This window comes from Jaculus jaculus, chromosome 12, assembly GCF_020740685.1.
Source record: "Jaculus jaculus isolate mJacJac1 chromosome 12, mJacJac1.mat.Y.cur, whole genome shotgun sequence".
NCBI lineage: Eukaryota > Metazoa > Chordata > Mammalia > Rodentia > Dipodidae > Jaculus > Jaculus jaculus.
The window spans coordinates 92,589,262-92,617,157 of NC_059113.1; the positions used below are offsets into that span (position 1 = coordinate 92,589,262).

General features: G+C 40.9%; 1 protein-coding gene across 2 annotated transcripts in view; it reads left to right on the top strand.

Moving 5' to 3' along the window:
* Ttc29 (tetratricopeptide repeat domain 29) overlaps positions 1-27,896 on the top strand; it is a 212,388-nt gene that overhangs the window by 122,182 nt on the left and 62,310 nt on the right. For both annotated transcript variants that reach the window (XM_004655942.2, XM_045131550.1), the window contains 2 exons: positions 160-283; positions 9,606-9,834. In XM_004655942.2, coding sequence (XP_004655999.2) covers positions 160-283; positions 9,606-9,834 — 353 coding nt within the window. The remainder of the gene's footprint in view (positions 1-159; positions 284-9,605; positions 9,835-27,896) is intronic.

The window sequence follows — 27,896 nt, forward strand, 5'->3', positions numbered from 1 at the left end:
AGACAAGTCACATAGTTATTAATGTGTCATCTATACTCTAAATTTCATTGTTCTGGTAACCACCTTACATTATGTCTAGCAATGACACAAAATCCCTTCCTTTCACAGTGACATTCAGTGAGATGATACTCTAATGGTTTCATGCTTTATTTATCCTAGCCAAGGAGAGACCACAGAAGCAATTATGTATTTGGAAAAAGTTGTGAAAATTGCAAGAAACAACTTTCAGAATCTGGATGTTGTAAGAGCAAGTACAATGCTTGGGGACATCTACAATGAAAAAGTAAGTGTATATGTGTTTTGTTTATGTAAAAAAAAAAAAAGCCTCTGTTCTCATTTCTTCATCACCATCCCATGAGACAGGATACAAACGTCCAGGACTACAAGGTGTAGTGAAGACACAGGGCAAGAGACTGGGAGAAAGAAAAAAAAGGCTCTCCCCTCTGGTCACCAATACCTTCTAGGGGTGCAGTCCTCACAAATTGTCAACTGTGAGGCACATAGTCACAGCTAGTCATGATTCCATGTGTTTCAGGATTTGAGGAGTAATTAAAAGATTTAAATCCAAGTCGGGCATGGTGGCACATGCCTTTAATCCCAACCCTTGGGAGGCAGAGGTAAGAGGATCGCCATGAGTTCAAGGCTACTCTGAGACTACATGGTGAATTCCAGGTCAGCCTTGACCAGAGTGAAACCCTACCTTGAAAAGCAAAAAAAAAGAAAAAGATTTAAGTCCAAGGTACTGGATAGGTGGCTCAGTGGTTAAAAGTGCTTGCTTAAATCCCCTTGCCAAGCAAGACAGGTAGTCATTTGCAGTGGCAAGAGATCTTGGCATGCCCAGACGCACACACATGCAAATAAGTTTTTTTTAGAAGTACAAAAAATTAAGTTCAAATTCAAATAAACTTCATGATAACTGTAGGCTTTTACCTGCATATTCTGACATTCCTATCTTCTTTAAGTATTTTATTGATTTGTCTATAAGGAGAGAGAGACAGAGAGGAGAAAGAGGAGGGGTAGAACGGGAGTGCCAGGGCCTCCAGCTGCTGCAAACTCACTCCAGATGCATGTGCCACTTTGTGCATCTGGCTTACATGGGTATTGGGGAGTCAAACCTGAATCCCTAGGTTTCACAGGCCAGCACCTTAACTGCTAAGCCATCTCTCCAGTCCCCTAGAATTTACCTTTTTTTTTTTTTTTTTTTTTTTTTTCTGAGGTAGGGTCTCACTCTAGCCCAAGCTAACCTAGAATTCACTGTGTAGTCTCAGGTGGCCTGGAACGCACAGCCATCCTCCTACCCTTGCCTCCCACGTGCTGGGATTAAAAGCGTGCACCACCATGCCCAGCTCTAAAATTTATATTTTTTAAAATCTATTTGTCATATGTGTGCATGCGAAGCGCATGTGTGCCGTGGCACTAGTGTGGAGGTCAGAGGACAACTTTTTTTTTTCCTGAGGTAGAATCCTGCTCTAGCCCAGGCTAACCTAGAATTCACTATGTAGTCTCCAGCTGGCCTTGAACATACAGCAGTCCTCCTGCTGCTGCCTCTGAGTGCTGGGGTTAAAGATGTGGGCCAGCACTCACAGCCAGAGGACAATTTGGTGTGTGTGTGGGGGGGGAGTTCCTTACCATTCACTCATTTGATGAGGGACCTCTCTGTATAACATGTTCATTGCTTCAGGAAGACTCCTGTCTCTGCCTCCCAATTAATACTTTTAGTTAGTGTACAAAAATAATGGGTTTATTATGACTCTTTAATACACACATATCATGGCGCCTTGTTCATAGTCCCCCCACTGCTCCCTGTTTCTCCTCCTTTATACCACTTATGCTTTCACATTACTTAATACAATTTTACAATGACCTATATGAGAAAACCCAGGCATCTAGAAGTGTAAGTAGCTTGCTGCTGGCCCCCGATCTTATAAGTGAAAGAGCTGGGCTTGTCACCCAAGCAGTAGGTTCCCAAGTTAGAGCTTTTAATCACTGCACACTTAGCCTCTCACAGAGTAGCATGAACACAGTTGGAGAATATAATTATCCTAAAAAAAAATGATGGATCCGATTCATGATCCAAGCAGTAATTATAACCAGAGGAACAGCCCTCCACCATGCTGTTTCTAAAAGAGACCCTGGGTAACAGGAGACCAAAGGAGTATTACAGCCATTTCACTAATCATGAGTTATGGATGCTGTGAAAAATCCCATTCTAACTTCCCTTTGGAATCACTCTTGGGAAGGTTGTTTCTTCTCCTGAGGAGGCTTAACAGCAAATGTAGTGGTTTGACTCAGGTGTCCCCCATAAACTTACGGGTTCTCAATGCTAGGTTCCTAGCTGAGGCAGATTTGGGAATTAATGCCTCCTGGAAATGGTTTATTGTTGGGGGCAGGCTTATGGGTATTACAGCCAGTGTCCCCATGCTGGTGTTAGGCACACTCTCCTGTTGCTATGGTCCACCTGATGTTGGCCAGGGGGTGATGCCCACCCTCTGTTCATGCCATCATTTCCCCCTGCCATCATGGAGCTTCCCTTCAAGTCTTTAAGCCAAAAATCATTTTTTCCCAAAAGTTGCTCTTGGTCGGTGATTTCTGCCAGCAATGTGAACCTGACTGCAACAGCAAGCATTACAACAATTTTGAACAAGAGAGGAATTTCAGGGCTGGAGAGATGGCTCAGTGGTCGAGGCACTTGGCTGCAAAGCCTAACAACCCAGGTTTGATGTCCCAGTACCCACATAAAGCCAGATGCACAAAGTGGTGCATGCATCTGGAGTTCACTTGTAGTAGCTAGAGGCCCTGGTACACCCATTCTCATTCCCTCTCTCTGTCTGTCTCTCTCTGTCTTTCCCCTCTCCCTTTCTGCCTCTTTTTCTCTCTTTCAAATAAATAAATCAATAAAATATTTAAAAAATTAAAAATGCAAGTTCTAAGGAGAACAGAACTGAATTAACATATATGAAGCTCTTGGATGTGACTCATATAGGCAGAAGAATTACCTGTGATTCTTCTCCACCTTCTTTTTTTAATTTTATTTTCCATTTTAGAGAGAGAGAATTGATGCCCAAGCTTTAGCCACTGCAATCAAACTCCAGACACTTGTGCCACCTAGTGGCCTTGTGTGACCTTGTGCTTGCCTCACCTTTGTGCATCTGGCTTCTGTGGGATCTCCAGAGTCAAACATGGGTCCTCAGGCTTCGCAGCCAAGCGCCGTAACCACTAAGCCATCTCCCCAACCCCTTTCTACCTTCCTGATGGTGCCAAGTCGTTGCCCTCGTCCAGACCTCCAAGACTGACCCCAGGTCCCCCAGGTCTAAGCTGTGACATTGCAACCCACACTCTGAATCATTGCTGTGTTCTGTTATTGCCCATTAAATTGATTCTATATAAGAATGCTTTAGGGAAAAAAATTTAAGGAAATGAGTTTGGCATCCCTCCGAATGGAAAACAAATGTTTCCTTATTTCCTGCTCAGGGTAAAGTGCTGGCAAACCACATACTTCCCTCTCTTTTCTCTGCTTTCTCCCCAGCAATCTGGGTTCATTCCTTCATCTGCCCCAAGAGAGAGAAAAAAATGACCATCCCACTAGGGATTCTAAACTTCAGTTTAGAATGGGGCTTCCACAGCGTCCAGGATGTCAGGATTAGTCCAGCGCATTGCCTATAAAGCCATTTTTATCTTTCGATGCCCAATCCCCTCTACTTTCCTATGACTCACAACCCTAAGGTCTCCAGGGCCTTCTCTTCCCGCCTTGGCCCTGCTCCCTGCCTCCTCCTCCCCACCTCTCATGCCCGCCCTCTACTCAAGCCAGCTCCTTTTGTCTCCCTCACTTCCTGTCTCCCCCCCTGTCTAGCCGTGCTGTCCACCAATGCAGTTGCCCTCAGGACTGGACCGTCTTCTGCAGAGAGCTTCATCTGCTGCCTCCAAGCCATCCTCTGCTTTCTGGACCCCCTCAAGTTGCCTTGTGCTTTAGTTCACATCTCGGGATACAGCGATGGAAAATGACCCACACTCGTGCCCTGAATCAACTTAGGCTGTGATTGGGGACCATATCCCTCAGAAGCTAAATTGGAATTCCTGACTTTTTTTTTTATATTTGCAAGCAGAGAGAGACAAAGAGAGAATGGGTGTGCCAGAGACTCCAGCAGCTACAAAGCAACTCCAGATGTGCATGCCAATTTGTGCATCTGGCTTTACATGGGTACTGGGGAAGCAAATTTGGGTCCTTAGGCTTTCCAGGCAAGCACCTTAGCCTCTGATCCATCTCTCCAGCCCTACATTCCTTATTTTTAAAAAGATATAGTCCTACTTCTTACAGTGAATATTATTCAGAAGTGGAAAAAAAAAAGAAAACCCTGGGGGTCATTTTCCCTCATCCCTTCTTTACCCCCAACTATAAGCCAGTCTTGAAAAAAAGAGATGAAAGAAATCCTTTACCATGTAAATCAAATCTTGTAATTTCTAAATCTAAAACACTTATATTATTTCCCATTCTCTTGAGAACATACATGATGAACCTTCTTGCCCTCTCCTAAAATATGAGGTGGCCCCATGCAGTCTCTGACCTCGTGGTTGCTCTCTTCCTTACCCTGCATCACCACCGCTGAAGTGATTTCTCTGGGGTTCTTCAGACATGCCAACCCAGTTCTTGCCTTAGGACATGGCTGTTAGCTGGAAGAATCTGCAGAATGCTCTCTGGTCTTGGGCTTCTTGTCATTCTGAACTCTATTCAATGCCATAGCATTCCTCGCCATCCCGTCCAAAGCAAAAGTAACTGCCACGTCACTCTTACCATCATTTTAATAGTCTGTGTTGTAGTTATCACACAGTTTTCTTGTGTACCCTACTTTCTTGGCCAGCATATGACTTTCCTAAGAGCAGAGACATGGGTGGCTGCACCTATTATGTCATCCCACTGCCTAGCAGTGACCCTGGCACAGAGTAGGTGAACGGAGACGCCAGTTCACTGAGCCAGTTGTATCACTTCTTTCACGCCACTTAAGAAGTGCACGCTCCTACTTTAGAAATTCTAAACTTGTATTTCGTTTGTTCCACATTTTAGAACTTTTAGATCTTTTATCATTTTATTCTTACTTATTTAACTATGAGAAAGAGAGAGAGTGTGGGGGCACACCAGAGCCTCCAGCCACTGCAAATGAACTCCAGGCACATGTGCCACCAGGTGCATCAGGCTTATGTGGGTTCTGGGGAATCGAACCTGGATCCTTAGGCTTGATAGGCAAGCGCCTTAACCACTAAGCCATCTTTCCAGCCTTGGAATTTTGAAAACTTGCCCTTAATCCTTATAATCAAACATTCCTACTGCCCATTAGTCTTTCTGTACCTGTGAGACCCTGTACAAACCACTGTGTCATTGCCTTTTCTAACTTCATATTCCCCATGCTGTGTGTAATCATTGTATTCTTAACAGCAAGCTCTGAAAGACAATATTGTTATAAGACACAAGTTATAAGGCAAAACTGTTACTTTGAAAAATATTGGAGTTATCACTTTCTGTTATTATTATGGTGTTTATAATTAAAATGACCATATCTTCAAAATATTTTTTAATCTAGTTAACCTTTCATTATAGAGTTATGGAAAATGGGCCACCCATTCTATTCTCTTGATATGATCTTTTGATGAAATGTTAATTGAAAATATATAATTAATATAAAGTGGTCAAAGGAGAATGAAGAGGGAGATAATCAAGTATTTGCCCTTTGTGAGGCTTCTCGTTCCATAATAAGATTGGAGAAAAATCATGGTTAAAAGAATACTATTTCCTACATGAAAGCGATAGACTAATGGGCAGAAAATGATTTATTCCAAGCGCTGAGAAACATGCCCATTTATTTTTGAACTTGCTCATTGGATAGAGTAACATTCTAGACACGAAGAAAGATCTGGTATGAATCAGAATAATGCGCAAAAATTCTTTTGAAAGCTTTGTTTCCAGGTCTATGATGTCACTCAGATCTTGTTCTGGAATTGTCTGCTAAATGCCTATCAGGGATTTTGAAAGCCTGAGCTGTCTTGTTCTCATATATACTGAGTATATAAATTTGCTGCATATTCTTAAACTTATATTTAATGGACTAGAGATTACTTAACAAAAAATCCATAGCAGGTTGCGTAGAACTTTTGAAGAATAAATGAAATTGAGATAATAAGCTTTTCAAGGATTAAAAATCTGGAAATACAATATACATTAAGAAAAAAAAAACTTCAAAAGGTATGTATAAAATGTTATATATGAAAAAATTAAAGTTATATTTTCTTTGTAGTGTTTCAGAGAAATGAACATTGTCACTAGCTTTATAACTGTGTCACGTGAGTCTCAGGATTAACTAGGCACAATACAAGGGGGTATAATTACCTAGTGATAATGCTTCTGCTTTAGGCAGGGAAGGCAATTTTGGTAAATAAGTTCTCAACAGTGTTTCAGTCATATCCCTAAGAGTAAAATGGCCAATGAGACACTCCCTTCCCCCACTCACTGCTGCGTGTCACTGATGGCATGGAGCCTACCTCATGCTTAACAGCATATATTTTTCCTGGACATTTAAGTGTATGTCCACTTGCTTATAGTCCTTTATTTTCTTAATCCAAACACTCATATAAACCAACTAATAGCTTAAAGCATGGAGACGGAACTAGAACAAATAGTTATTGATAATCCTGTTTCTTAGAGAAAAGTTGTTTGATCAAGTCATGATTTTTCATTTAGCAGTTTATCTTGTTTCATTGATATCTACCATGGCAATCTCTATGTAATCATCTTTACTACTTATAGTGGTTCTCGTTGACAGTTGCACACACTATTGGACGTTCTTGTGTATGTGTGTGACTTTTCAGTATGTGTGTGACCTGCTTCTCCCCCTCCTTACCTGGCGAGATGACTCATCCTTCAGTCAGTCTGAGTTTTCTCTGAATTCCACAATTCCACAAAAGTTTCTAGTATTGAGATATTTTTCTGAGGCAAGCCCAGCAAACTGCACTTTTTTTTTAATTATTTATTTATTTATTTGAGAGTGACAGACACAGAGAGAAAGACAGATAGAGGGAGAGAGAGAGAGTGGGCGCGCCAGGGCTTCCAGCCTCTGCAAACAAACTCCAGATGCGTGCGCCCCCTTGTGCATCTGGCTAACATGGGACCTGGGGAACTGAGCCTCGAACCGGGGTCCTTAGGCTTCACAGGCAAGCGCTTAACCGCTAAGCCATCTCTCCAGCCCCTGCACTTTTTGTTTTAATGTGAGAGTGAGTGTGAGAGAGAATTGACATGCCAGGGCCTCCAGTCACTGCAGTCGAACTCCAGATGTGTGTGTCTCCTTGCGCACATGTGCAGCCTTGTACACTTGTGTCACTGTGCGTCTGGCTTATGTGGGACCTGGACAGTCAAACATGAGTCCTTAGGCTTCAAAGGCAAGCACCTTAACCACTAAGCCATCTCTCCAGCCTGAGATGTTTTTTTACCTGTACTGGTATCTGGTATGAAGCTTCATTTATGGTGCTTCTTTAAATGCCCATTATCTTTACAGAATGTAAACGGATGACTTAAGATACATTTTAACACACTCTATCATGAAGGGTTCATTTGAAAATACTGTTCATCCATGTTTTTAATATTTAATTTAATTTATTTATTTGAGAGAGAGAGAAAGAGAGAGAGAGGAGGTGGGAGAGAGAAAAAAATGGGCATGCCAGAACCCCCAGCTGCTGCAAACAAACTCCAGATACTGCAAATGAACTCAAAATGCATGTGACATCTTGTGCATTTGGCTTATGTGGATCCTGGATAATCAAACCTGGGTCCTTTGGCTTTGCAGGCAGTGCTTTAACCACTAAACCATCTCTCCAGCCCCTCATCCATGCTTTTAAGAGTAATTTATATTCATTTCATTATCAATTGTACACCTTTATCATGTGACAATTCCGGACTTGCATGTAGTGTATAATGATCGAATTATCAGTAAATAACATTTCTGTCTCTTTACCATTTCTTTGTGTGCAGAGCCTATGAGTGCCTTCTAATCATAGATAAAATACAGAATAGACTGCTCTTGAGCTACAATTACCCACTGTGCTGTAGAACTGTGAACTTGTTGCTTTTGTGTAACTGTGTCCAAGTCTGAGTATTGTACACAGTGTTGTATGGAAGTAAGGAGGGAAGGGTGGTGGAGAGGCAAATACAAGTAAACGCAGAGGGTTACAAGTCCATGAAGAGAGGATGTTTTAATCTCTAGAGTCTTCACAAGTATAGGTCAATCCTAGAAACAAGATCCTCTAAGGAAGAGTTTCTAGTGAGGATTTTTAAGAGATTTAGAGATTGTAGAAGACAGTCTCTTCTCTAAGGTGAATCATGAGTACTATATTTATCATAGGATGACTTCTGAGGGCTAATAACATAATATTTACTACTAGCCTGATGCTTCCTAAGAGCTAGGTAAATGCTTTCTTGTGTGGACCAAAGCTTTTAGGATAGGTAAGGAGAACCAATAGAAAAAAACAGTCTTGGGCTGGGGAGATTGCTTAGTGGTTAAGGCACTTGCCAACAAAGCCAAAGAACCCAGGTTCTATTCCTCAGTGCTCACGTAAAGTCAGATGCACAAGGTCGAGCATGCATCTGGAATTAGGTTGCAGTGGCTGGAGGCCCTGGAGCACCGATTTTCTTTTCTTTCTCTCTGAAAGAATAATTAATTAATTAAAAATCTGGAATTTTTAGAACTAGAGGTGTTGCAATGAATTAAGCAAAAACTTACATGTTAAAATGACTCTTGTATTTGTGTCAATGCTACTTACAGTCAACTTTTTAAAATCTAGATGAGGACATGTTCCCAGCTGAAGAATGTCAAGTGTGTGTGGACACAGAAAAGCGGCGACCAACATTGATTGTCACCAGCTTTTGATTAAAGATGTCAGCTGAAAGTTGCCTCTTGCTATAAATGAAAACAAAACATAGTTGAAAATAGCCTATTAGCTAAATAAACTGCCATAAGTAATAAAATTCTGTTGAGACCAGTGACAATTAGCTTATTCTTCCCCCAACTTTTTCCTGCTACCATCTATTAGGTTGAACCATTTGAAACTGCCAAGACTTAGCTATTTTTTTTCTATCCGAAAGAACCGAGGTTTCATATGATTTAATGTAGTATCTACAGCTTCCTGGTCAAATTAATTACAAGATATTCAAAGGCAAGGAAATAGTCCACACAGAGAGCAGTCTGCTATGGTGGGGAACCTGCGTGCCATCCCTTTTCACTCAAAAATTCACCACCTGAGGTGAGGCAAGCAAATCTGTGAAATGGTAGAAACGAAAGGAAAGGGACTGGAGAGATGGCTCAGTGATTAAGGCGCTTGCCTACAAAGCCTAACCACCTGGGTTCAGTTTCCCAGGACCCACATAAAGCCAGATACACAAAGTGGCACAGCCATCTGAACTTTGTTTAGAGCAGCAAAAGTTTCTAGTGCGCTCTCTCTCTCTCTCTCTCTCTCTGTGTGTGTGGGGGGGGGGGGTATGTCTTGTCTCTGTCTCTCTTTGTGCTTGCAAATAAATTAATTAATTTTAAAAATTCAATGAAAGGGGAAACCATGTGTTTTCTTTTCAGGGAAAGTACAGAAAGGCTTCTGAGTACTTCCAGCAAGCTTTTGACACAGCCATGCGGCTGATGAACACGCCGCTGATGGACGAGACCAAGGTCCATTACGGAATAGCCAAAGCTCACCAGATGATGATGACACTCCAACATTACATAGAAGCCGCAGATCTCGCCAGCCTCACCTGCCTGCTGTCCTGGAAGGAGAGCCGACGTGACATCGAGCAGGACCCGGTCCCGGGTAAGGCTTTGGGATGTGAAAACGCTTCAGGCTTGTTATCATTCTTAGCATCTCAGCCATTTGTGTTGGAAAGGTTTCTTCAGACATCGGTGATGTCAACTTGGTAATTTCGTTTGTGCTCATTCATCTTTACTTGAAGGTGGATGTACTTGCCATCTAGTACCTACAATGTTTAAAATGGTGATAGTGATCTGTCCTACCTAACAAGTCACCATTCTTAGAGTGGCTTTTCCACGTCATCTTAAGGAGGCCACAGTACATACTGACCAGCTGGAGAATGTGAAATTAGCTTTTTCCCCCCATAATACTATTATACTTTGTAAGAACAAGTATTATACTCCCTAGTATGTATCACATACTTACTTTCCTGATAGTAGTTTATTTTCCCTCTTTTTTTATTTATTTATTTATTTTTATTTATTTGAGAGCGACAGACAGAGAGAGAAAGAGGCCAATAGATAGCTAGAGAATGGGCACACCAGGGCCTCCAGCCACTGCAAAGGACCTCCAGACGTGTGCACCCCTTGTGCATCTGGCTAACGTGGGACCTGGGGAATCGAGCCTCAAACCGGGGTCCTTAGGCTTCACAGGCAAGCGCTTAACCGCTAAGCCATCTCTCCAGCCCTTTCCCTCTTTGTTTGATTAAGTTGATCTTGATTACAAATTTAGAAAATATTTGATAACTATTTTGATTAACAGTACTTTGCCCCTGTATGCTTTTTTTTTTTCTTATGAAGGGTTAGAGTTTAAACAGTTTAGTTAAAAACAAACAACTAGGGCTGGAAAGATGGCTCAGGAGTTAAGGAACTTGCCTGCAAAGTCTAATGACCCTGGTTTGATTCTCCAGCACACACATAAAGCCAGATGCACAAAGTGGTCCATACATCTGAAGCTCATTTGCAGAGGCTGTAGGCCCTGGCATACCCATTCTGTCTGTCTGTCTTCTCTCTATCTCTCTGCCTGCAAATAAATGAATAAACTCTTTCACTCTCAAATAAATAAAAAACATATTTAACAAAACTAGCTGGGCATGGTGGTGCACACCTTTAATCCCAGCACTTGGGAGGCAGAGGTAGGAGTATCACCATGAGTTCAAGGCCACCCTGAGACTACATAGTAAATTCCAATACAGCCTGGATTATAATGAAACTCTACTTTGCAAAACAAAACAAAACAAACAAACAAAAAATGCTACAGATGACGTAAGGATCTGATTTCTGTATCCACTTGGTTATGTTCTAGCCCTCAGTTAGAAATTTTAAAATAGAACAATTCCTAAAAGGGGTACATACCACTACCCCCACTGAGGAGGGTTCTGAGGAGAATGAAAAAGGGGAGGGGAAACATACAAGTGTGGCCCAGTGGAAATATGACCAATGTGCAATATGTTCAAATTAACTTCTTTTTTCTTTTATTTTTTTATTTGAGAGCGACAGACACAGAGAGAAAGACAGAGGGAGAGAGAGAGAATGGGCGCGCCAGGGCTTCCAGCCACTGCAAATGAACTCCAGACGCATGCGCCCCCTTGTACATCTGGCTAACGTGGGACCTGGGGAACCGAGCCTCGAACCAGGGTCCTTAGGCTTCACAGGCAAGCGCTTAACCGCTAAGCCATCTCTCCAGCCCTCAAATTAACTTCTTTTTTTTTTATTTCTTTTTTTTTAATTTTTATTTATTTATTTATTTGAGAGCGACACAGAGAGAAAGACAGATAGAGGGAGAGAGAGAATGGGCGTGCCAGGGCTTCCAGCCTCTGCAAACGAACTCCAGACGCGTGCGCCCCCTTGTGCATCTGGCTAACGTGGGACCTGGGGAACTGAGCCTCGAACCGGGGTCCTTAGGCTTCACAGGCAAGCGCTTAACCGCTAAGCCATCTCTCCAGCCCCAAATTAACTTCTTAAAAGTAAGGGCTGGGTGTGGTGGCGCACGCCTTCAATCCCAGCACTTAGGAGGCAGAGGTAGGAAGATCGCCATGATTTCGAGGCCACCCTGAGACTATAGAGTGATTTCCAGGTCAGCCTGAGCTAGAGAGAAACTCTACCTCAAAAAAGCAAAAAAATAAAAATAAATAAATAAAAGTGAGTATGGTGACACACATGTAACAGCAAAGTAGTGGGATGTAAAATCAACATGCAAACAAAAATCTGTAGGCTTCCCAGATGCCAATAATAGCCATGTTGAGGACAAAATCATAGAAGCCTCAAAAAAAATAAATCAATAAAATACTTAACAATACTCCTAATCAAGGAGGTGAATGACTCCTATAATGAAAATTTTAATATATAATTATTTGTTTGGATATCAACCCTTTTTTAATTTGCTAAATTAGTTGGTTTTGCTAAATTAGTTTGTTTGACACTTTTACACATATATGTACGTATCTTTGTTCAGATGCACCTCACATTATCTTCCTTCATTCTACCAGTACTGCTGCGCCCCTTCTTCTCCCACCACTTACCAGTGACTACGCCAGGAAAGAATGTGAATGAATGACGCCCTCTTCCCCAGCAATCCTCAATCACTAGCTTCTTAGAGTAAGGAGCAACCTCATGAATCCGTCCCCTAGCCGTGGCAGAATGGTGACTGGGTCCCATCATTTCCAGGCCATGTACAGGTGACCGCAACTGCTCTGAGTTCCTCAGGGCAGAGGCCTTGCCGTGTCTGGACAATAGAGTTCCACAGCGCTCCTTCCCTTCCTCCGCCTTTCACAGTCTTTCTATCCTCTCCTCTGTGATGTTTCCTTACCCCCAGATGAGATAGATATATATATATATATGTAGAGAGAGAGAGAGAGGGATAGTGTGTGTATACGTGTGTGTGTCTGTGTGTCTTTGTGTCTGTGTGTCCTCTGTAGGGCTGAACATTTATCAATCACTTATTACCTCCCACTGCTAGAGGGACAAAAGGAGCTAGGTCTTCTGAGCAGAGCTGAGAACAGAACTAACCTGTCAAACTTATTTTTGAAATGTATATGTCTGTATAGGATGCACACATGTGTGTCTATGTGTTTGTACGGGAGGGAAGGTATACGTACATGCATGCATATGTGTGAAATTCACAGGACAACCTTGAGTGTGATCCTCAGGTATGGCTGTGAAGCTCTTTTTGAGGCTAGATCTCTCACTGGCCTGAAGCTCACCAAGTGGGCTTTACTGGGTGGCCATCAACTTCCAGGGATCTACAGAAGCCACTCCTGTGTGTTTTTGAACCCCTCCTTCCCCCTCAGACCATTCAGATGAGGCAATGGTTTGTTTCCTTTTATATAATAAAACAGAAAATAATAGCAAATCAACACAAAAAGATTTTACTGACTTAGGTTAGTACAACAGCTACCACTCGAGGCCCTCTTTTTTTAATTTTTATTTTATTTTATTTATTTATTTATTTGAGAGAGTGAAAGAGGGAGAGAGAGAGAGAGAGAGAATGGGTACACCAGGGCCTTCAGCCACTGAAAATGAACTTGATACATGTGCCCCCTTGTGCATCTGGCTTATGTGGACCCTGGAAAATTGAACCAGGATCTTTTGGCTTTGCAGGCAAACACCTTAAGTGCTAAGCAATCTTTCCAGCCCTCAAGGCCCTCTTTTTATAAAATGATGAGAGGTTTCATTCCAAGTCATACAAAGGAGGAGAAGCAGAGTAGTCTGAAAAGCAGGCTCCTCGGTAAAGTTCTGTGAACTCCAGTTTCTCAAAATATTTATTAAATAATTATTAGATAACCACTTTAGATAATATTTTCCTTATTTTATATAATATTTTGTCCAATATTTGGGAATTTGTTCTGTAACTTGGAGTTACCTATAATTTCTACCCAGAATAGAAAGAACCAAAACAGAGGGAAATATCCCATGGTAGATGATTTATTTATACTGGTAAACATTTGGTTGGCAGAGAATAAATTGACCTGGATGTATTTTCAAGTTCTTCTTTGGTAAACTTTTACCACTGTCGTGGTAATTTCAAAACACCTTCCTGAAATTTAAAAAAAAAATCATTGTCTGATCAGATCCAGGTCAGTTTATTGTAATATGTCTGTGGTTTTGGCTTTCACAAAAGCCTTTTTTATTCTACAAAACTATTCATTTTTCTACACTTCTTTGTTTTACTGTTTCTTTTTTATTACTTATAGACTTTATTGTATAAACATATTGCTTGTTGGTCATATTCTCAATGAGTTATACTCTCATATCTCCCCCCTGTTCCACTGAGGGCCCTCCTCAGTGGGGTTATTGGTATTTACTGTAGGATCATGAATGCATCCGTGTACTTCTTACATTGTTATTTCTCCAGTTTCTTGAAAGGTTGTGTTTTGTTCCATAGGACATAGGTAAAGAATCAAATAATTCCTTTCACAGTATTATGAACATTAAAACTCAGCTGTTTGGGCTGGAGAGATGGCTTAGTGGTTAAAGGTACTTGTTTACAAAGCTGGCAGGTCCAGAGTTTGATTCCCCAGTACCCACATAAAGCCAGATACACAAGGTGGTGTATGTATCTGGAGTTCATTTGTAGCAGCAAGAGGTTCTGGTAAACCTACCATATTCTCTCTCTCTCTCTCTCTCTCCCTCTCTCTCTCTCTCTCTCTCTCTCTCTCTTTCTCTCTCTCTCTCATAAATAAATACAAATATTTTTAAACACTGAGCTGTTTGTGTGGTTGAGGGGAAAGATGACATAGAAATGTGCCCCTTATCGATTCACTTTACCCAGATGGGATGGGATCCATCATTGTAAAAGTGAAAAATAATCTTGCAAACAAGTACAAATGAGAACTTACTTGTCATCCTACTGATACATTTGCTTCAAGGGGCTATTTATTTTTGGAAATAAAACCCATAAGGATATTATCAAACACACTTGCTTACATCAACATTTCTGTTCAAAATATATTAAATTTTTCTTTAAAATGCTTCAAGGATATTCATTCAACTACAATAGCTTATCTTCACTTAAAACAGGCTAAAGATGAATCCCTTGATGTGTATGTGTTTCACAGCATGGGCATGGGCATGGAGGGCAGAGAACAAATTTGGGTGCCAAGCTTTGCCTTCATCCCAGAGGCAGGGGTATCTAGTTGCCATTCCCGCTGTTCCCCCAGGCCGTGTGGCCCACGGCTTTCCCAGCAATTTTCCCATCTCTTGTCTTCCTTCTTGTCATGAGCACGCTGGGGTTATGGATGCCTGCTACCACATCCAGCTTTTAAAAGGAGTCTGGGAATCTTAACTCAGATACTCATGCTTACACAGCAAGCACTTAATCCAAGTGAACCATCTCCCTGGTCCTCTCACTCAGTCTCTCTCTCTCTCTCTTTCTCTCTTTTTATTAATTAGAAATTTTGTTGTATGGATAATATGTGTTGCTTCCATTTCCCTCCTCCCCGCCCCCCATTCCACTGAAGGACCTCTTCAGTGGGGTTACTGGTCCTAGTCCCCTTTCAATGTTTGTTTGGACCTCTTCCTTCCCCTAACACCTCCCCAACACAAACTTCACACTACCCCTATCCTCAGAACATCCCTTATTAGCATTTTCCTTCTGGCTCCAGTTTCTCCCAAGGAAACCTGGCCCATGGTGCAGGGTCCTTAGATAAAAAACCTTTCTGTGGGTCCCTCCTACCTGAATGTATTTTCTTCTCTGTTTTCACACAGAATGTCATTTACTTCAGTCATTCACAAAGCACTGGGCTTTTTTTTTGCCACATTTTGTATTTCCCATCCCCCCTTCCCCGGTCATTTCTGGAACTGCTTTAGCTACCCAATGAGCAATCTGAGCCTGTCATACTCAGGTCCTAATGCTTGTATTTCCTAGAAAATAAGACATCACATCTGACATCAGCTAGTTCCCAAATATTTGTTGAACTGAATAGAGCGTATATGTCCTCCTCATCAGTTACTTTGCAGTAACCCCTTTTTTCTTTTCTTTTATTATTATTATTATTAACAACATTTTTGATCCTAACTGCATAGCTTCCTTGGGAAGCCTAATGCTCTCAGTCCGTGGTTGGATTACCATCCAATTATCACATGAATGGCAGCGGATGCACACCAAACATGATGTTGACAAAATGAAAAAGTACGAAAATTTTATTTGGAAATCTTAAGCCACTTTTAAGTTTTTGAGCTTTTGCCTTTTTTTTTTTCTATGAAGAGGCATCTTTAATCTTGCTGTTGAGGGTCTCGTGTCTTCAGAGAAAAAAAAGAAGCAGCAGCAGATCAAAGATCTGAAAGACACATTATGAAAGCCGTACCATTATCATCACCTCGGAGACTTTCTTCCTCTAGACAAATCATCAGCTCGGAGAGCAGGCGATATTCTTTTAAGCAGAGAACGTGTCTCCCTGAGGGAATAGAGCAGCAAGAACACGGAGGTCCCAGATGAAATGGAACAGTGGCTCACCAACAAACCACTGTCATCCTTGTGCCTTTCAGAGGGGGTATGACAAACACAGGCATGTTCAAACAGGATTTTTATTTTGCATGTATGTGTATAATTGGTATGCTGTTGTAGGCATGTACAGGTATATACACCCTTGTACATGCGTGGGCCAGAGAACATCAAGAGTCTCCTTCTCTCAATCATAGCTTGTTTCCTTGAGACAGATTCTCTCGCTAAGCCTGGAGCTACCATTCTTCTCTCAACCTCAGCCATTCTCTGTTCTCTGCTCCCTGCAGGATTAGTGTCCCAAGGGTATGTGGCCATGCTCAGCTGTTTACATGGCTGTAAGGGAAATTAGACTCAGAGTGAATCAGGCCCTCTCAGGGCCTCATGCTTGGGCAGCAAGCATTTTTAACTGCTGTGCCATCTTCCCCACCTTTAGACTCTTCTAACCATGCACGACAGAGGGTGTCATCATAGTCCTCCTCCTCTTCCCACCTGTAAGAGGAGAATACACCTTCCTCACAAATTTAGGGACTGAGAAAAAATTCAAATTTATTGCACTTCCGCAAAATTATTCAGGCCTGGTTCTGGAAAGCTTGAGGGCCTGTGAGTGGCTGCTGGTTTCTCCAGAATATTGTTTGCTTTCCTCACCAGAATAATATCTTTACATTCAAGGAGAAAGTTGTTATTTATATGGAGACAAAACTAAGTCATCTTGCACTTTTGAGATCACAGACCCAGATGTGGAACATAGCAATGCCAACCTAGAGCTGGCATTATAGCCATATACATGGCAACATTGATAATAATTATACCAGTAACATGATCTTAGTGCACTTCCTTGTTGAGGCCAAATGTAAATTATGTCAAAGAAATAAGTGGCAGGCCTTGACCCCAGAAACATTGAAAATTGTTGCTGTTTGCTATTTAATGTCACTGTTTTCTCTTTCATGTTATGTAAAGGTCTTATTAAAGCTACTCAACTGTATAAATCATTTAATATTCTTCAAGAAAAGAGCAACAATATTATTAGTTTGCCTCGCCGCCCTTGGTTTGCATTGGCTTCATGTTGCATGCATCCAGGATTTGATATCAAACCATTTATTTCCATCACATTATTTGATTGTATTTTTTCAACTCACTGCAACTTTTTAAAGCATATGAAAACACCACATTCCTGAATGAGGTCTTGTGTTCTACTATGATCAACTATTTTTTTTTCTGTATGTGTATAACCGTAATAATGAGTGGAAAGTTGTAGAATTAGCCAAAACCTCAGGAAGTGGGTTTCATAACATCCTATTGTCACAGAGCAAATCATTTTCTAGTAATGTGTTCCAAAATATGACATAGGAAAAGAAACGATTCTGATGCCAAGTCTGATGGAATCAGAGAAAACTCCCCAGGAAGGAAGGAAGAGAGGGAGGGAGGGAGGGAGGGAGGGCGGGAGGGAGGAGAAAACAAGGGAAGGAGGGAGGGAGGGGCAGGTGAAAGAGACATTTGTAGTCATCCCATGTCATCTGTAATTCTTTGTTTTTATCCCCCATGGGCACTGCTGAGATCACTGAACCTAGTGAACTATTTCATCTGAACACTCACTCATCTTCCTTCTTTCAGCTGTCTTCCTCTTCTCTCTGCCACCAGCATGGTTTTTTCAGCTCTGGCTTCCAGTAAGACAGGCTCTACTGGTCGTACTCCTCCCTCAACCTTGAGTTTGTGGCTGCCTCTGCTCTCCTACATCTAGACTCATTCCTCAGTACTCTTTCCAGCCTCTCAGTCTACAGCCATACCTTCCTGAATGTGCTGGATCACATCCTGTCGTCTTCTGAACATATAATTTACTTGTGATTTTTTTTTTTTTTGAGTTTTATGAAAACATGAAGCAGTTGAGTTTTGTGGTCCCAAAAAATTCCTTGATCTCTATATTTTTTTTCAAATGTCCCCTGGCTCAAGGAAATAGTCATGCATTAATAATCTGAAATAGAAAACAGTTCTTCAACCCTGTTCTCTCAATTTCTAATCCAACTTTCTCAAATATTAAAGTCCTTAATAGTTAGTATAAACCATGTGTAACTTTTTTTTTCATTTTTTTAATTAGTTTTGTACTCGGTGAATACAGTCAAGTTGGTACATTGTTAGCCTCTATCTTTCCTCCCCACTCCCCCGGCCCCTCCTTGTTGGGGTATATGGGTCATGCATTGTGGGGTTAGCTCTCAGTTATGGGTAGGAGGAAATGTCTGTGTATCATGACCCAACATGTGGCTCTGACATTCTTTCCACCCCCTACTTCTGCAAATTTCCCTGGGCCATGTTGGGTTCATTTTAGGTCTGCTTCAGTGATGAGTCTTGGGAGCCTCTGTGTCTCTGGATCTCTGGTTTGCTAGGAGTTGAGTGTTCTCTGTGTCTGTCTCCGTCACCCTCGTGCTGGTACCAGGTTCACCAAGAAAACAGCACCCTTGCTTGTTTTGCCAGTTATTCTTAATTTCAGCTGGGGCCCTTTTGAGGAATGATGAGATGGTTCTCTCCTTAGGATCTGCGTCTATCTGAAAAAGAGAAGCAAGTTCTCCGATGGAGAGTAAACAGATAAATGGGATAACCATTATTTTTTAGAGATAATTTAATGGGTATAGGCCTCTTCTAGCCCACGATGGGTGGTAGCTTGATAATGGAGAGCAGGCTCATGTTTGGATCTGGTTCTTAATTGTTTCCCAGCTCCAGCTATGGGTCTCGTTCCACTGGGTGGATCAGTTCGCCAAATCAAGAACAGCTGGCTTCCCACCATGGCGGTGCCACTCTTGCACTTGTGTGAGCATCACGACAGGCTATTTGGACAGTTGCTTGGACAGATACTGCTCATTTCCCCCCACTCGCCCATGTAGCACCTTCTCGTACTAGACACGCTGACTGTCTGGGGACTGACTCTCTTCCAGCTTCCAGCCATGTCACTCCATGTTACGTGTCAACCGCATGTGATGTCTTCAGCAGTAGAGTCTTACCACTATCCTTTGGTAGGTCATCAAGTACTCTGACAGAAATCTGTCACTCTTTTAGGAAACCTTGTAGGTCTCTCTGATCAAAAGCTCATTATGGATGATAGCCACCAGCTGGTACTGGGAGTTACAGGTCAATGCCCATGAAGAGAAGGAAGAAAAAGATAGGTAATATAAAAGAGTTAGAGAGAAGAGGGAGAGAGAGAGAGAAAGAGAGAAGCTGTAGAAGATTAAGGTCAGTCTTCATTGTACCCTCTCCAGGGCCTTGGGACTCAGGTGTTTACCTCTAAGGGCCTGGTAAGTTTCAACCATTTTAGGATATAGAATTTTATGGTACCATTGCCATTTGGATCCAGATTTTTGTCCCCCACCCCTTCCCTTGCCCTCTCCTCCCTCCCCACCCACCCTATTGTGTGGTCCTTGAGATGCTTGCTGGGTATGTCGGCATCTTGGGTAGATTCAAGTTAGGTGCTGTAGATGAGTGAGACTATGTGGCAATATCTTTCTGTGATTGGGTGAGTTCACTGAGAATGATCTGTTCCAGATTTGACCATTTTTCTTCAAATTTCATTGTGTCATTTTTTCTTACTGCTGTGTAGAATTCTATCATGTAGATACACCACATCTTAGTTACCCATTTGTATAGTAATGGACATCTGGGTTGATTCCAGCTCTTATCTATTACGAATTGAGCCACTATAAACATGGTTGAGCAAATCTCTCTGGACTGAGGTTTGGAGGTTTTAGGATACATGACCAGTAAAGGAATAACTGGGTCTGTTGGTAATTCTATAGTTAGCTTTTATAGGAGTCTCCATATTGCTTTCCAAAGTGATTGTACCATCTTACATTCCCACCAACAGTGGATGAGGATTCCTATTTCTCCACATCCTTGCCAGCATCTATTTGCATTTGATTTTTTAATGTTTGCTATCCTTACTGTGCTAAGGTGGAATCTCATAGTTGTTTTCATTTGCATTTCCCTGATAATTAGGGATGATGAACATTTCCTTAACTGTGTGTTTGCCATTTGTATTTCTTCCCCTGTGAACTACCTGTCCAGCTCTTTGCTCCATTTTGTGAGCAGATTGTTTGACTTTTTATTGTCCATGTGTAACTTTTTAAAATTACATTTTAAAAATTGGATAAAAATCATACCATTGAAAAAAAACAGGTGAAACTCCACTTCCGGCCCAGACAGAGTAACAGGCCACTACTTAACCTCCTGCTTTAAGACAACTCCACAGATATTGGGCTAACAAGCAGCATCAGACAGTCACCCTGAGAAGAGGAAAATAAATTAGCTGAGATATGACTTTCCAGAGTTTTGCCTGAAGAGAATTCCCTGGTGGTGACACAAGGCTGTGCCCAGTGGACTCCCTGTTTTGAGAAGAATGTCTTGGGGTTCACAGAGGGAGAGTGGCTACAGTTCACAACAAGTAACATGAGGGTGGAAAGAGCTGCACAGACAGCTACAGGTTCAGCTAGCATTCTCCTGTTTATACCATCTAGGAACCAGTCCAGAGATGGGGCTGCTCCCAGTCAGGGTGGGTCCAACCATCTCAACTAATTGTAACTAGAAAATGCTTCACAGACATGAGCAGGAATTTGTTCTCATGGTGATTCTGAATCCTGTCAATTTCACAACCAAAGATTAACCATCTTGGTACTTATGCCTTTAAATTTTATTTTCCTCCAACTAAATTTAAGAAAATAGTGAACCCCTCCAAAAAATAATTGAGAGTTTTTAAGGCCTCATTGTTTCCAATATGTTGTGCAGTAAGTCCCATATATAAACGTTGTTTTGCACTGATATTGAAATATATCAACATATAGTGTTGGAGTTGGGTGAGATAAAGGTTTCTGAGAATAATTACATAATCTTAAGCACAATGATCCTTAATTATACTCTCAATAGCACTTCTTTGAGGATTTTTGGAACAACACACTGAAGTACAGAATTAAAGAAAGCCCAAAGGATGATGAAATTATGGAGATCAAAAAGACATACTTCATTGATGCACAATTAATTTTCTTTGACCACAGTCCATAGATTTTGCTGGGTGAAGAACCTAGGCTTTGAAGTCAGTTTCTTTTTCTGAATCCCAACTCCAGTGCTACACAGCCTTACCTCTGTTACCTCATCTTCCTCACCAAGTTACCTTGACTAGTGACATAAATCACCTGTATAGAATTCCCTGTGGACATTTCTCAACTTCTTACCTGCAAACAGAATCCTAGTGTAGTCTCACCTCTCAAACGAGCACATCCCCAGGAGCTGGGAGGCCTCTCTCCATCCCTAGTAACTGAATATGTCCTGTGTGAGCCAATCACTGTGATCTCACTCATACGTATATGTCCAAGCACCAGTGCTGGGGAAGATGTGACACAAACCAAACTTACATAAGAGAAGAAAATCTCGTAAGGAATTCCTGGCAAATTTTTCTTCATTCTCAAAAGGGGACACAAGGCAAGGCAATTCCCTTCTTTCTGCTTTTAAATGTTGATGTTTGGTACCTGGAATTGTGTCACCAACTAGCAACTAAGCTACAGAAATGCTGAGGATGACACAAAGGAAGGATGGAAGGAATCTAAGTGCTTAAGGACTTCCCTAGGTGCTGAATTAACCAACCACATAATTAACCACCGTTTATGGGAAATAAATTGCCCTGCTTGTTTACTTTATTACTTTTTAATTGACATGAATTGTAAATATCTTGTAGATATATATAAGATATATATGAAAGTTTTGAGTAGATATAAAGGATGTAAGTATAGATATAGTGATAGATATCACACACACACACACACACACATAGTAGAATGCCTCAAATGAGCTAATTAAAATATGGAGTGCTTCAGACTATTACCTTCATGGTAAAAACCGTTCAATCTATCCACCTAGCGGTTTTCAAAGTGCAATATATTCACATTAACCATATATACTAGGTTGTACAGAATCTCTGAACCTGTTTTACCTAATGAAAATTCTGAGTCCTATGGCCAGCATCCCTCTAATCCCCCAGTTGTTGTCTTTCCAAAGCCTTTTATAGTTGCTTCATATTACTTGCATCTAATACTCCACTGAAACTTATATTTGAAGCAATCCTGACCACTATCTAGCACAGGGGAGCAACTGTGGGTACAGTTGTTGGCTGAGCACTGGGCACAATGCCTGGCACATCATAATGTTAAAGGAAAATCTAAACTATGAGATGTTTTTTTAATAACCTACCTTTATACTATAAAATTATTAATGCATGGGTAATATGTCAACATGTGCTAGACTCTCTAAATTTTTAAATATACCTCAAGTTATGACATATTCCTCCTCCCAACTTAATTTCTTTCTTAATAAAAGTATCCATTTCTTTTTCATTTAAAAAAATGTTATTTTTATTTATTTATTTTAGAGTGACAGACAGAGAGAGAACGAGGCAGATATATAGAGAGAGACAGAACGGGCACGCCAGGGCTTCCAGCCACTGCAAACGAACTCATGTACTTCACTGCGGCTCCAAGGACAGGAGCGCAGAGCTGGCCATTTCTCTGCAGGACAGTTTGTAGAGGATTGTTTTGTTTGTTTTGTTTTGTTTTTTGAGGCTATGACTCTGACTTATTCAAAGGCTTGACATCCTTTTTTTTTTACTCCTATTTCTAGTCACAGAAAACAAATTTGATGTAACAAATGGGATATTGAAGTATTAAAATACATTCTCTTTATAGTTTGTGTACCTGTCAAGAAGCGTAAGAAGGGCATGTGTCTTTTCTGCTAACACTATTTGTTCTAATAGATTATACAAGTGTATTTCTCATGAATATCCAGAAAGACCTCCGAGAACTCAGTCGGTGTCTTCTACAACTGACAACAAACTAAAATAGTTCCAAAGAGGAAATCTGATTGAAAAAAAAAATCAATACTTAATAGGTAACTATAACAAAAGACAGAAGAATTTGAGTCTGAACTTTAATTTCTTCATTCAAACATACCTTACTCATCTTTGTCTATTTTCTACAATACAAACGACAAGTTGCTTCCTGAAGAATCAAAAGTATTTCTTCAGAAGCAAACGCTCACTTCATTGAGAAATAATAATGTAACTCTAAATCCCTCAGGTTGAAAGATTTTTTTTTTCTTTTTCTTTTCTGCCTCCCTCTGAGAATCTCCCGCTCTATCTGCTGCATTGGTTCAATAAAAGAGAATTCTTGATTGCTCAAACAAAAACGGCCCTTCTTTTAGATTCTGCTTGCGGTTCTGGGTTGCTGGTGGTGTGACCAGGCTTAACTTTCCAATGCACTCTGAACTCACCTCTTACAAGAGAGATGCAGTTAGGCTTCTCTTACTTGATTTATTGATTTAATCTTGTTTTTAATTGCTAGTTGAGAGGCTAATGAAAAGCTCATTGTTTAAGCCATAGCAAAATCGTGAGTTAATGACGGAACCGTGAAGTCAAAGGTTTGAAGGCTGGGAAAGAAGCCAGCTGCCACCAGATTCTATTTGTCTCAGTCTCACTGAGGGGGTGGCCCTCTTGCCTTTGGAGATGAGTCCTACACAGCACACCAGTGTGGTCACGTGCTTTCTACCGTGGTTAGAATGGAGGGGCCCAAAGCTCTAGATGCACTCCATCTTTCTCAGGGAAGACATGATTGGGACAACTCTGTTGTCATTGATTTATAAAATTTTATCTGGAGGAAAAAAAAAAGTGGCATGCCATTGGTATTTAAAGTGTGAAGGCTGGGAAATAGTTCAGTCCGTAAAGTGCTTGCTTTGTGAACATGAGAACCTGAAGTCGATCCCCAGAAACCATGTAGAAATGGTGGGCGTGGCAACATGTATGTGCCTATAATCCTAGTGCTGGAAAGGCAGAGACGGAGGGATTCCTGGACAATGCTGGCCAATCCATCTTGAATAATCAGTGAGCCCCCGGCCAATAAAATGCCCTGTCTTAAAAAGCAATAGATGACTTGCCTATCTGAGAAATGACAACTATGTTGTTCCCTAGCCCACGCACACACATACACACACGCGGCGTTAATATTGAAATCACAACTTTGCTGGGTTCTAATTCTTTAAAAATTTTCCCCAATTGAGGATTTTTTAAAAATATTTTATTTATTTATTTATTTATTAGAGAAAGACAGAAAAGGAGGCAGAGAGAGAATGAATGAATGGGCACACCAAGGCCTCCAGCCACTGCAAACAGACTCCAGATGCATGCAACACCTTGTGCATCTGGCTTATGTAGGTACTAAAGAATTGAACCTGGGTCCTTAGACTTCATAGGCAAGTGCCTTAACCACTAAGCCATCTTTCCAGTCCTAATTTTTAAAATGACACCTTGGGAAAAAACTATACCTTGGTTCCCTAATTTACTCTCTTTAAATTCTATTACTCTGTGCTCCTTGTATTTCTAGGTCTCAGATAGTAGTGAGTGGCCCATAACATGGATTCTTTTGCATAATTACTAGAAAACTGCATGACTTTCATGAAAAATATAATTTTAGATACTATCATATTTCCTAAGCGATGCTGGCTTTGCTACCAGTCCCTGGACACATACTGTCTTTCTCATGGGTAATGCCTGCCTTCCACAGGCAAGCATGGCATGTTCCATATGGAAAATAGTGGGGAGGGATCTAATGAGAAGAAATTCAGTTTCATCTCTGATTTTTAAAAATATTTTTATTTATTTGTGAGGGCAGAGAGAGCAAGCACGCCAGGGCCTCTAGCCACTGCAAACGACCTCCAAACGCATGTGCCTGCCACCCTGTGCATCTGGCTTATGTGGGTGGTAGGGAATCAAACCTGTGTCCTTGGGCTTTGCTGGCAAGCGCCTTAACCGTTAAGCCATATCTCCAGCCCTTATTTCTGACTTTTAACACCAGGCCATTCTGGCTAGTGTCCTAACCTCCCTGGAATGAGACTCTGAATCACTGTGAACGCACGCGAGCATATAACTTTCGGAACTACTCAAGCCCCGCAATGAAACAAACAGCAGACGTGTGACCAGTATCCGCCGCTCCCAAGCCCTGTATCACTACAGTGTACTCAGGCTGTCTCCTTCCTTGAGATTCATCCCTCCCTTCAATCGAAGGTCTTAAACAAACAGATGCTCTTTCATCATGACCTTTAGGGTAAATAATGTTGGACTTGGTTAAACCAATAGGGAAAACTGAAGTTAGCTCATTTAAGTGCTATGCCTTCAAGGAAATTCTTTTATTGACCTCTAGCAGGGACCCTCCCCCCCACACAAAAAAAAACTGGTCGATTTTAGCCTGTGCTGAAATAAGTCTGTTTTTTCTGCATTAACACTATGTATTTCATTATGTCAGCAACTAATAAAGTATATTTTCCATTCTTAAAAAGTAAGTTTAGGGCCGGGCGTGGTGGCGCATGCCTTTAATCCCAGCACTTGGGAGGCAGAGGTAGGAGGATCGCTGTGAGTTCAAGGCCACCCTGAGACTCCATAGTGAATTCCAGATCAGCCTGGGCTAGAGTGAGACCCTACCTCGAAAAACCAAAAAAAAAAAAAAAAAAGGAAGTTTAGGGCATTTTCAATGGGGTCCTACTCTGCCTTTCTAAAAGCTAAACTCTCCAAAACGAATATGCTAGGAAGGGATCTATCCAATCCCAGACATTCAAATAAACATGGAGGGGGAAAAAAAGGAAATGAAGCAAAGTTTCAAAGGCAGCAGTCGAGAAGAAAAGTGGATAAAGAAAACAGGACAGGGCTGAAGAGATGACTCAGTGGTTAAGCGCTTGCCTGTGAAGCTTAAGGACCCTGGCTTGAGGCTCCATTCCCCAGGACATGTAAGCCAGATACACAAGGTAGCGCATGCCTCTGGAGTTCATTTACAGTGTCTGGAGGCCCTGGCATGCCCATTATCCCTCTCTCTCTCTCTCTCTCTCAAATAAATAACTAAAAACAAACAAAAATTTAAAGAAAACAAAACAACTGAGTCAAAATAACCATCATAAAAATCTGAAGTTAATATGTGTACTATTCAGATCTTCCCCCCACCAATTGTTTGGTTTTTGTTTTCTTGTTCTATTTATTTTAAAATTGTATTAATATACAACTTAGTATCATTATGGCATTTTTTTTTTAAGTTTGTTTTGTTGTTTTCTTTCTCATCCTCCTCACCAAGTTTATCCTCTCAGGATGCCTGCCCATCCCAAGCACTCTCCTTTCCATTTTCATGCCACATGTGTCCTTTCAATTCTTTTTTAAAGCTGGGTGTGGTGGCACATACCTTTCATCCCAGCATTCGGGAGACAGAGGTAGGTGGATCACCATGAGTTTGAGACCACCCTGCTACTACATATTAAATTCCAGGACAGCCTGGGCTAGAGTGAAACCCCACCTCAAAAAAAATTAATATTTTTATTTATTTGCAAGCAGAGAGAGATCTGGAGAGAAGAAAGAGAACGGGCATGACAGGTTTCCAGCCACTGCAAACAAATTCCAAACACATTTGTATATCTGGCTTTACATGGGTAGTGAGAAATCGAACCTGGGTCATTAGGCTGTGCAGGCAAGCACCTTAACTTCTATGCCATCTCTCCAGCCCACGTGTGTCCATTTGTCCGCCCTCCTTTTCTCCACACCTCTTGCTCTCCTCCTGGTCCTCTCTCATGGTCTCCTATCTAGTTTCATAGACTATTCAAGCTCACATTCTCCTTTTATTTACAAAAAATCAAACATAGAAAAAGTTAGGATCCACCTATGTGAAAGAAAATGAATTTTTTTTTTCTTTCTGTGTTGGGATCACCTCACTTAATATCTGTCTATATTCTTAAATGTTTTAAAGTTTTTCTCCTTAAATTTTTAGTAATTTAATTTTTATTTATAGCTACATAAAATTTTACTGTGTGTGTATATATATATATATATATATATATATATATATTCATTACATGTGTAATATATATATACATATATATACATATACATATGTAATGTATTGTATATACATATGCCACATGTTCATTATCTATCCTGCTGTTGATAGACATGTAAGCTGGCTCCATTTCCCTGCAGCTATGAGTAATACAGAAATAAACATGGAAGTGCATGAACCTCTATGGCAAGATATAGAGTCCTTTGGGTATATGTTCAGGAGTATTATAGCTAAGACATACTGTAGTAGTCTTTTTAATATTTTCATAACTTTCACACTGATTTTTTTTAATTTGGCCCAAATTTTTATCACCATCTGATCACAGGATTATGAAAATAGGAAATAAACTATACAAGAGGAAGATATTTTATCTAGCTTTTAGCTATTAATTTCCTTTTACCACAATATTAAAAACTTAGTTATGTTACATAAAATGCAAAGGAAACTATTTTTTTTCTTAACATGAAAGAGGAGCAGACTGATGTCAGGATCTAACGAGGAACATTCCCTAAACATCTAGATGTACAAATGACTGTGTGAGCTATACCCTTCATCTGAATGAAATCACATAGTCACCATCATTCATTCGCCTTCACCCAGGGCTTTTCAGTTATTGAAAATTTATATGATGGAACATGAACATAGTATATTTCTTTGTAATTTGATTGGCAGGAAATAGAGAGTAAAACCTTACAAGCAATGCTTTTTAATAACTTATAATTACTTACATGAATCCACTAACTTTAGGCACACAATTATATGACTAATTATGTTGAAAATCCAAGTGGATTTTTAAAT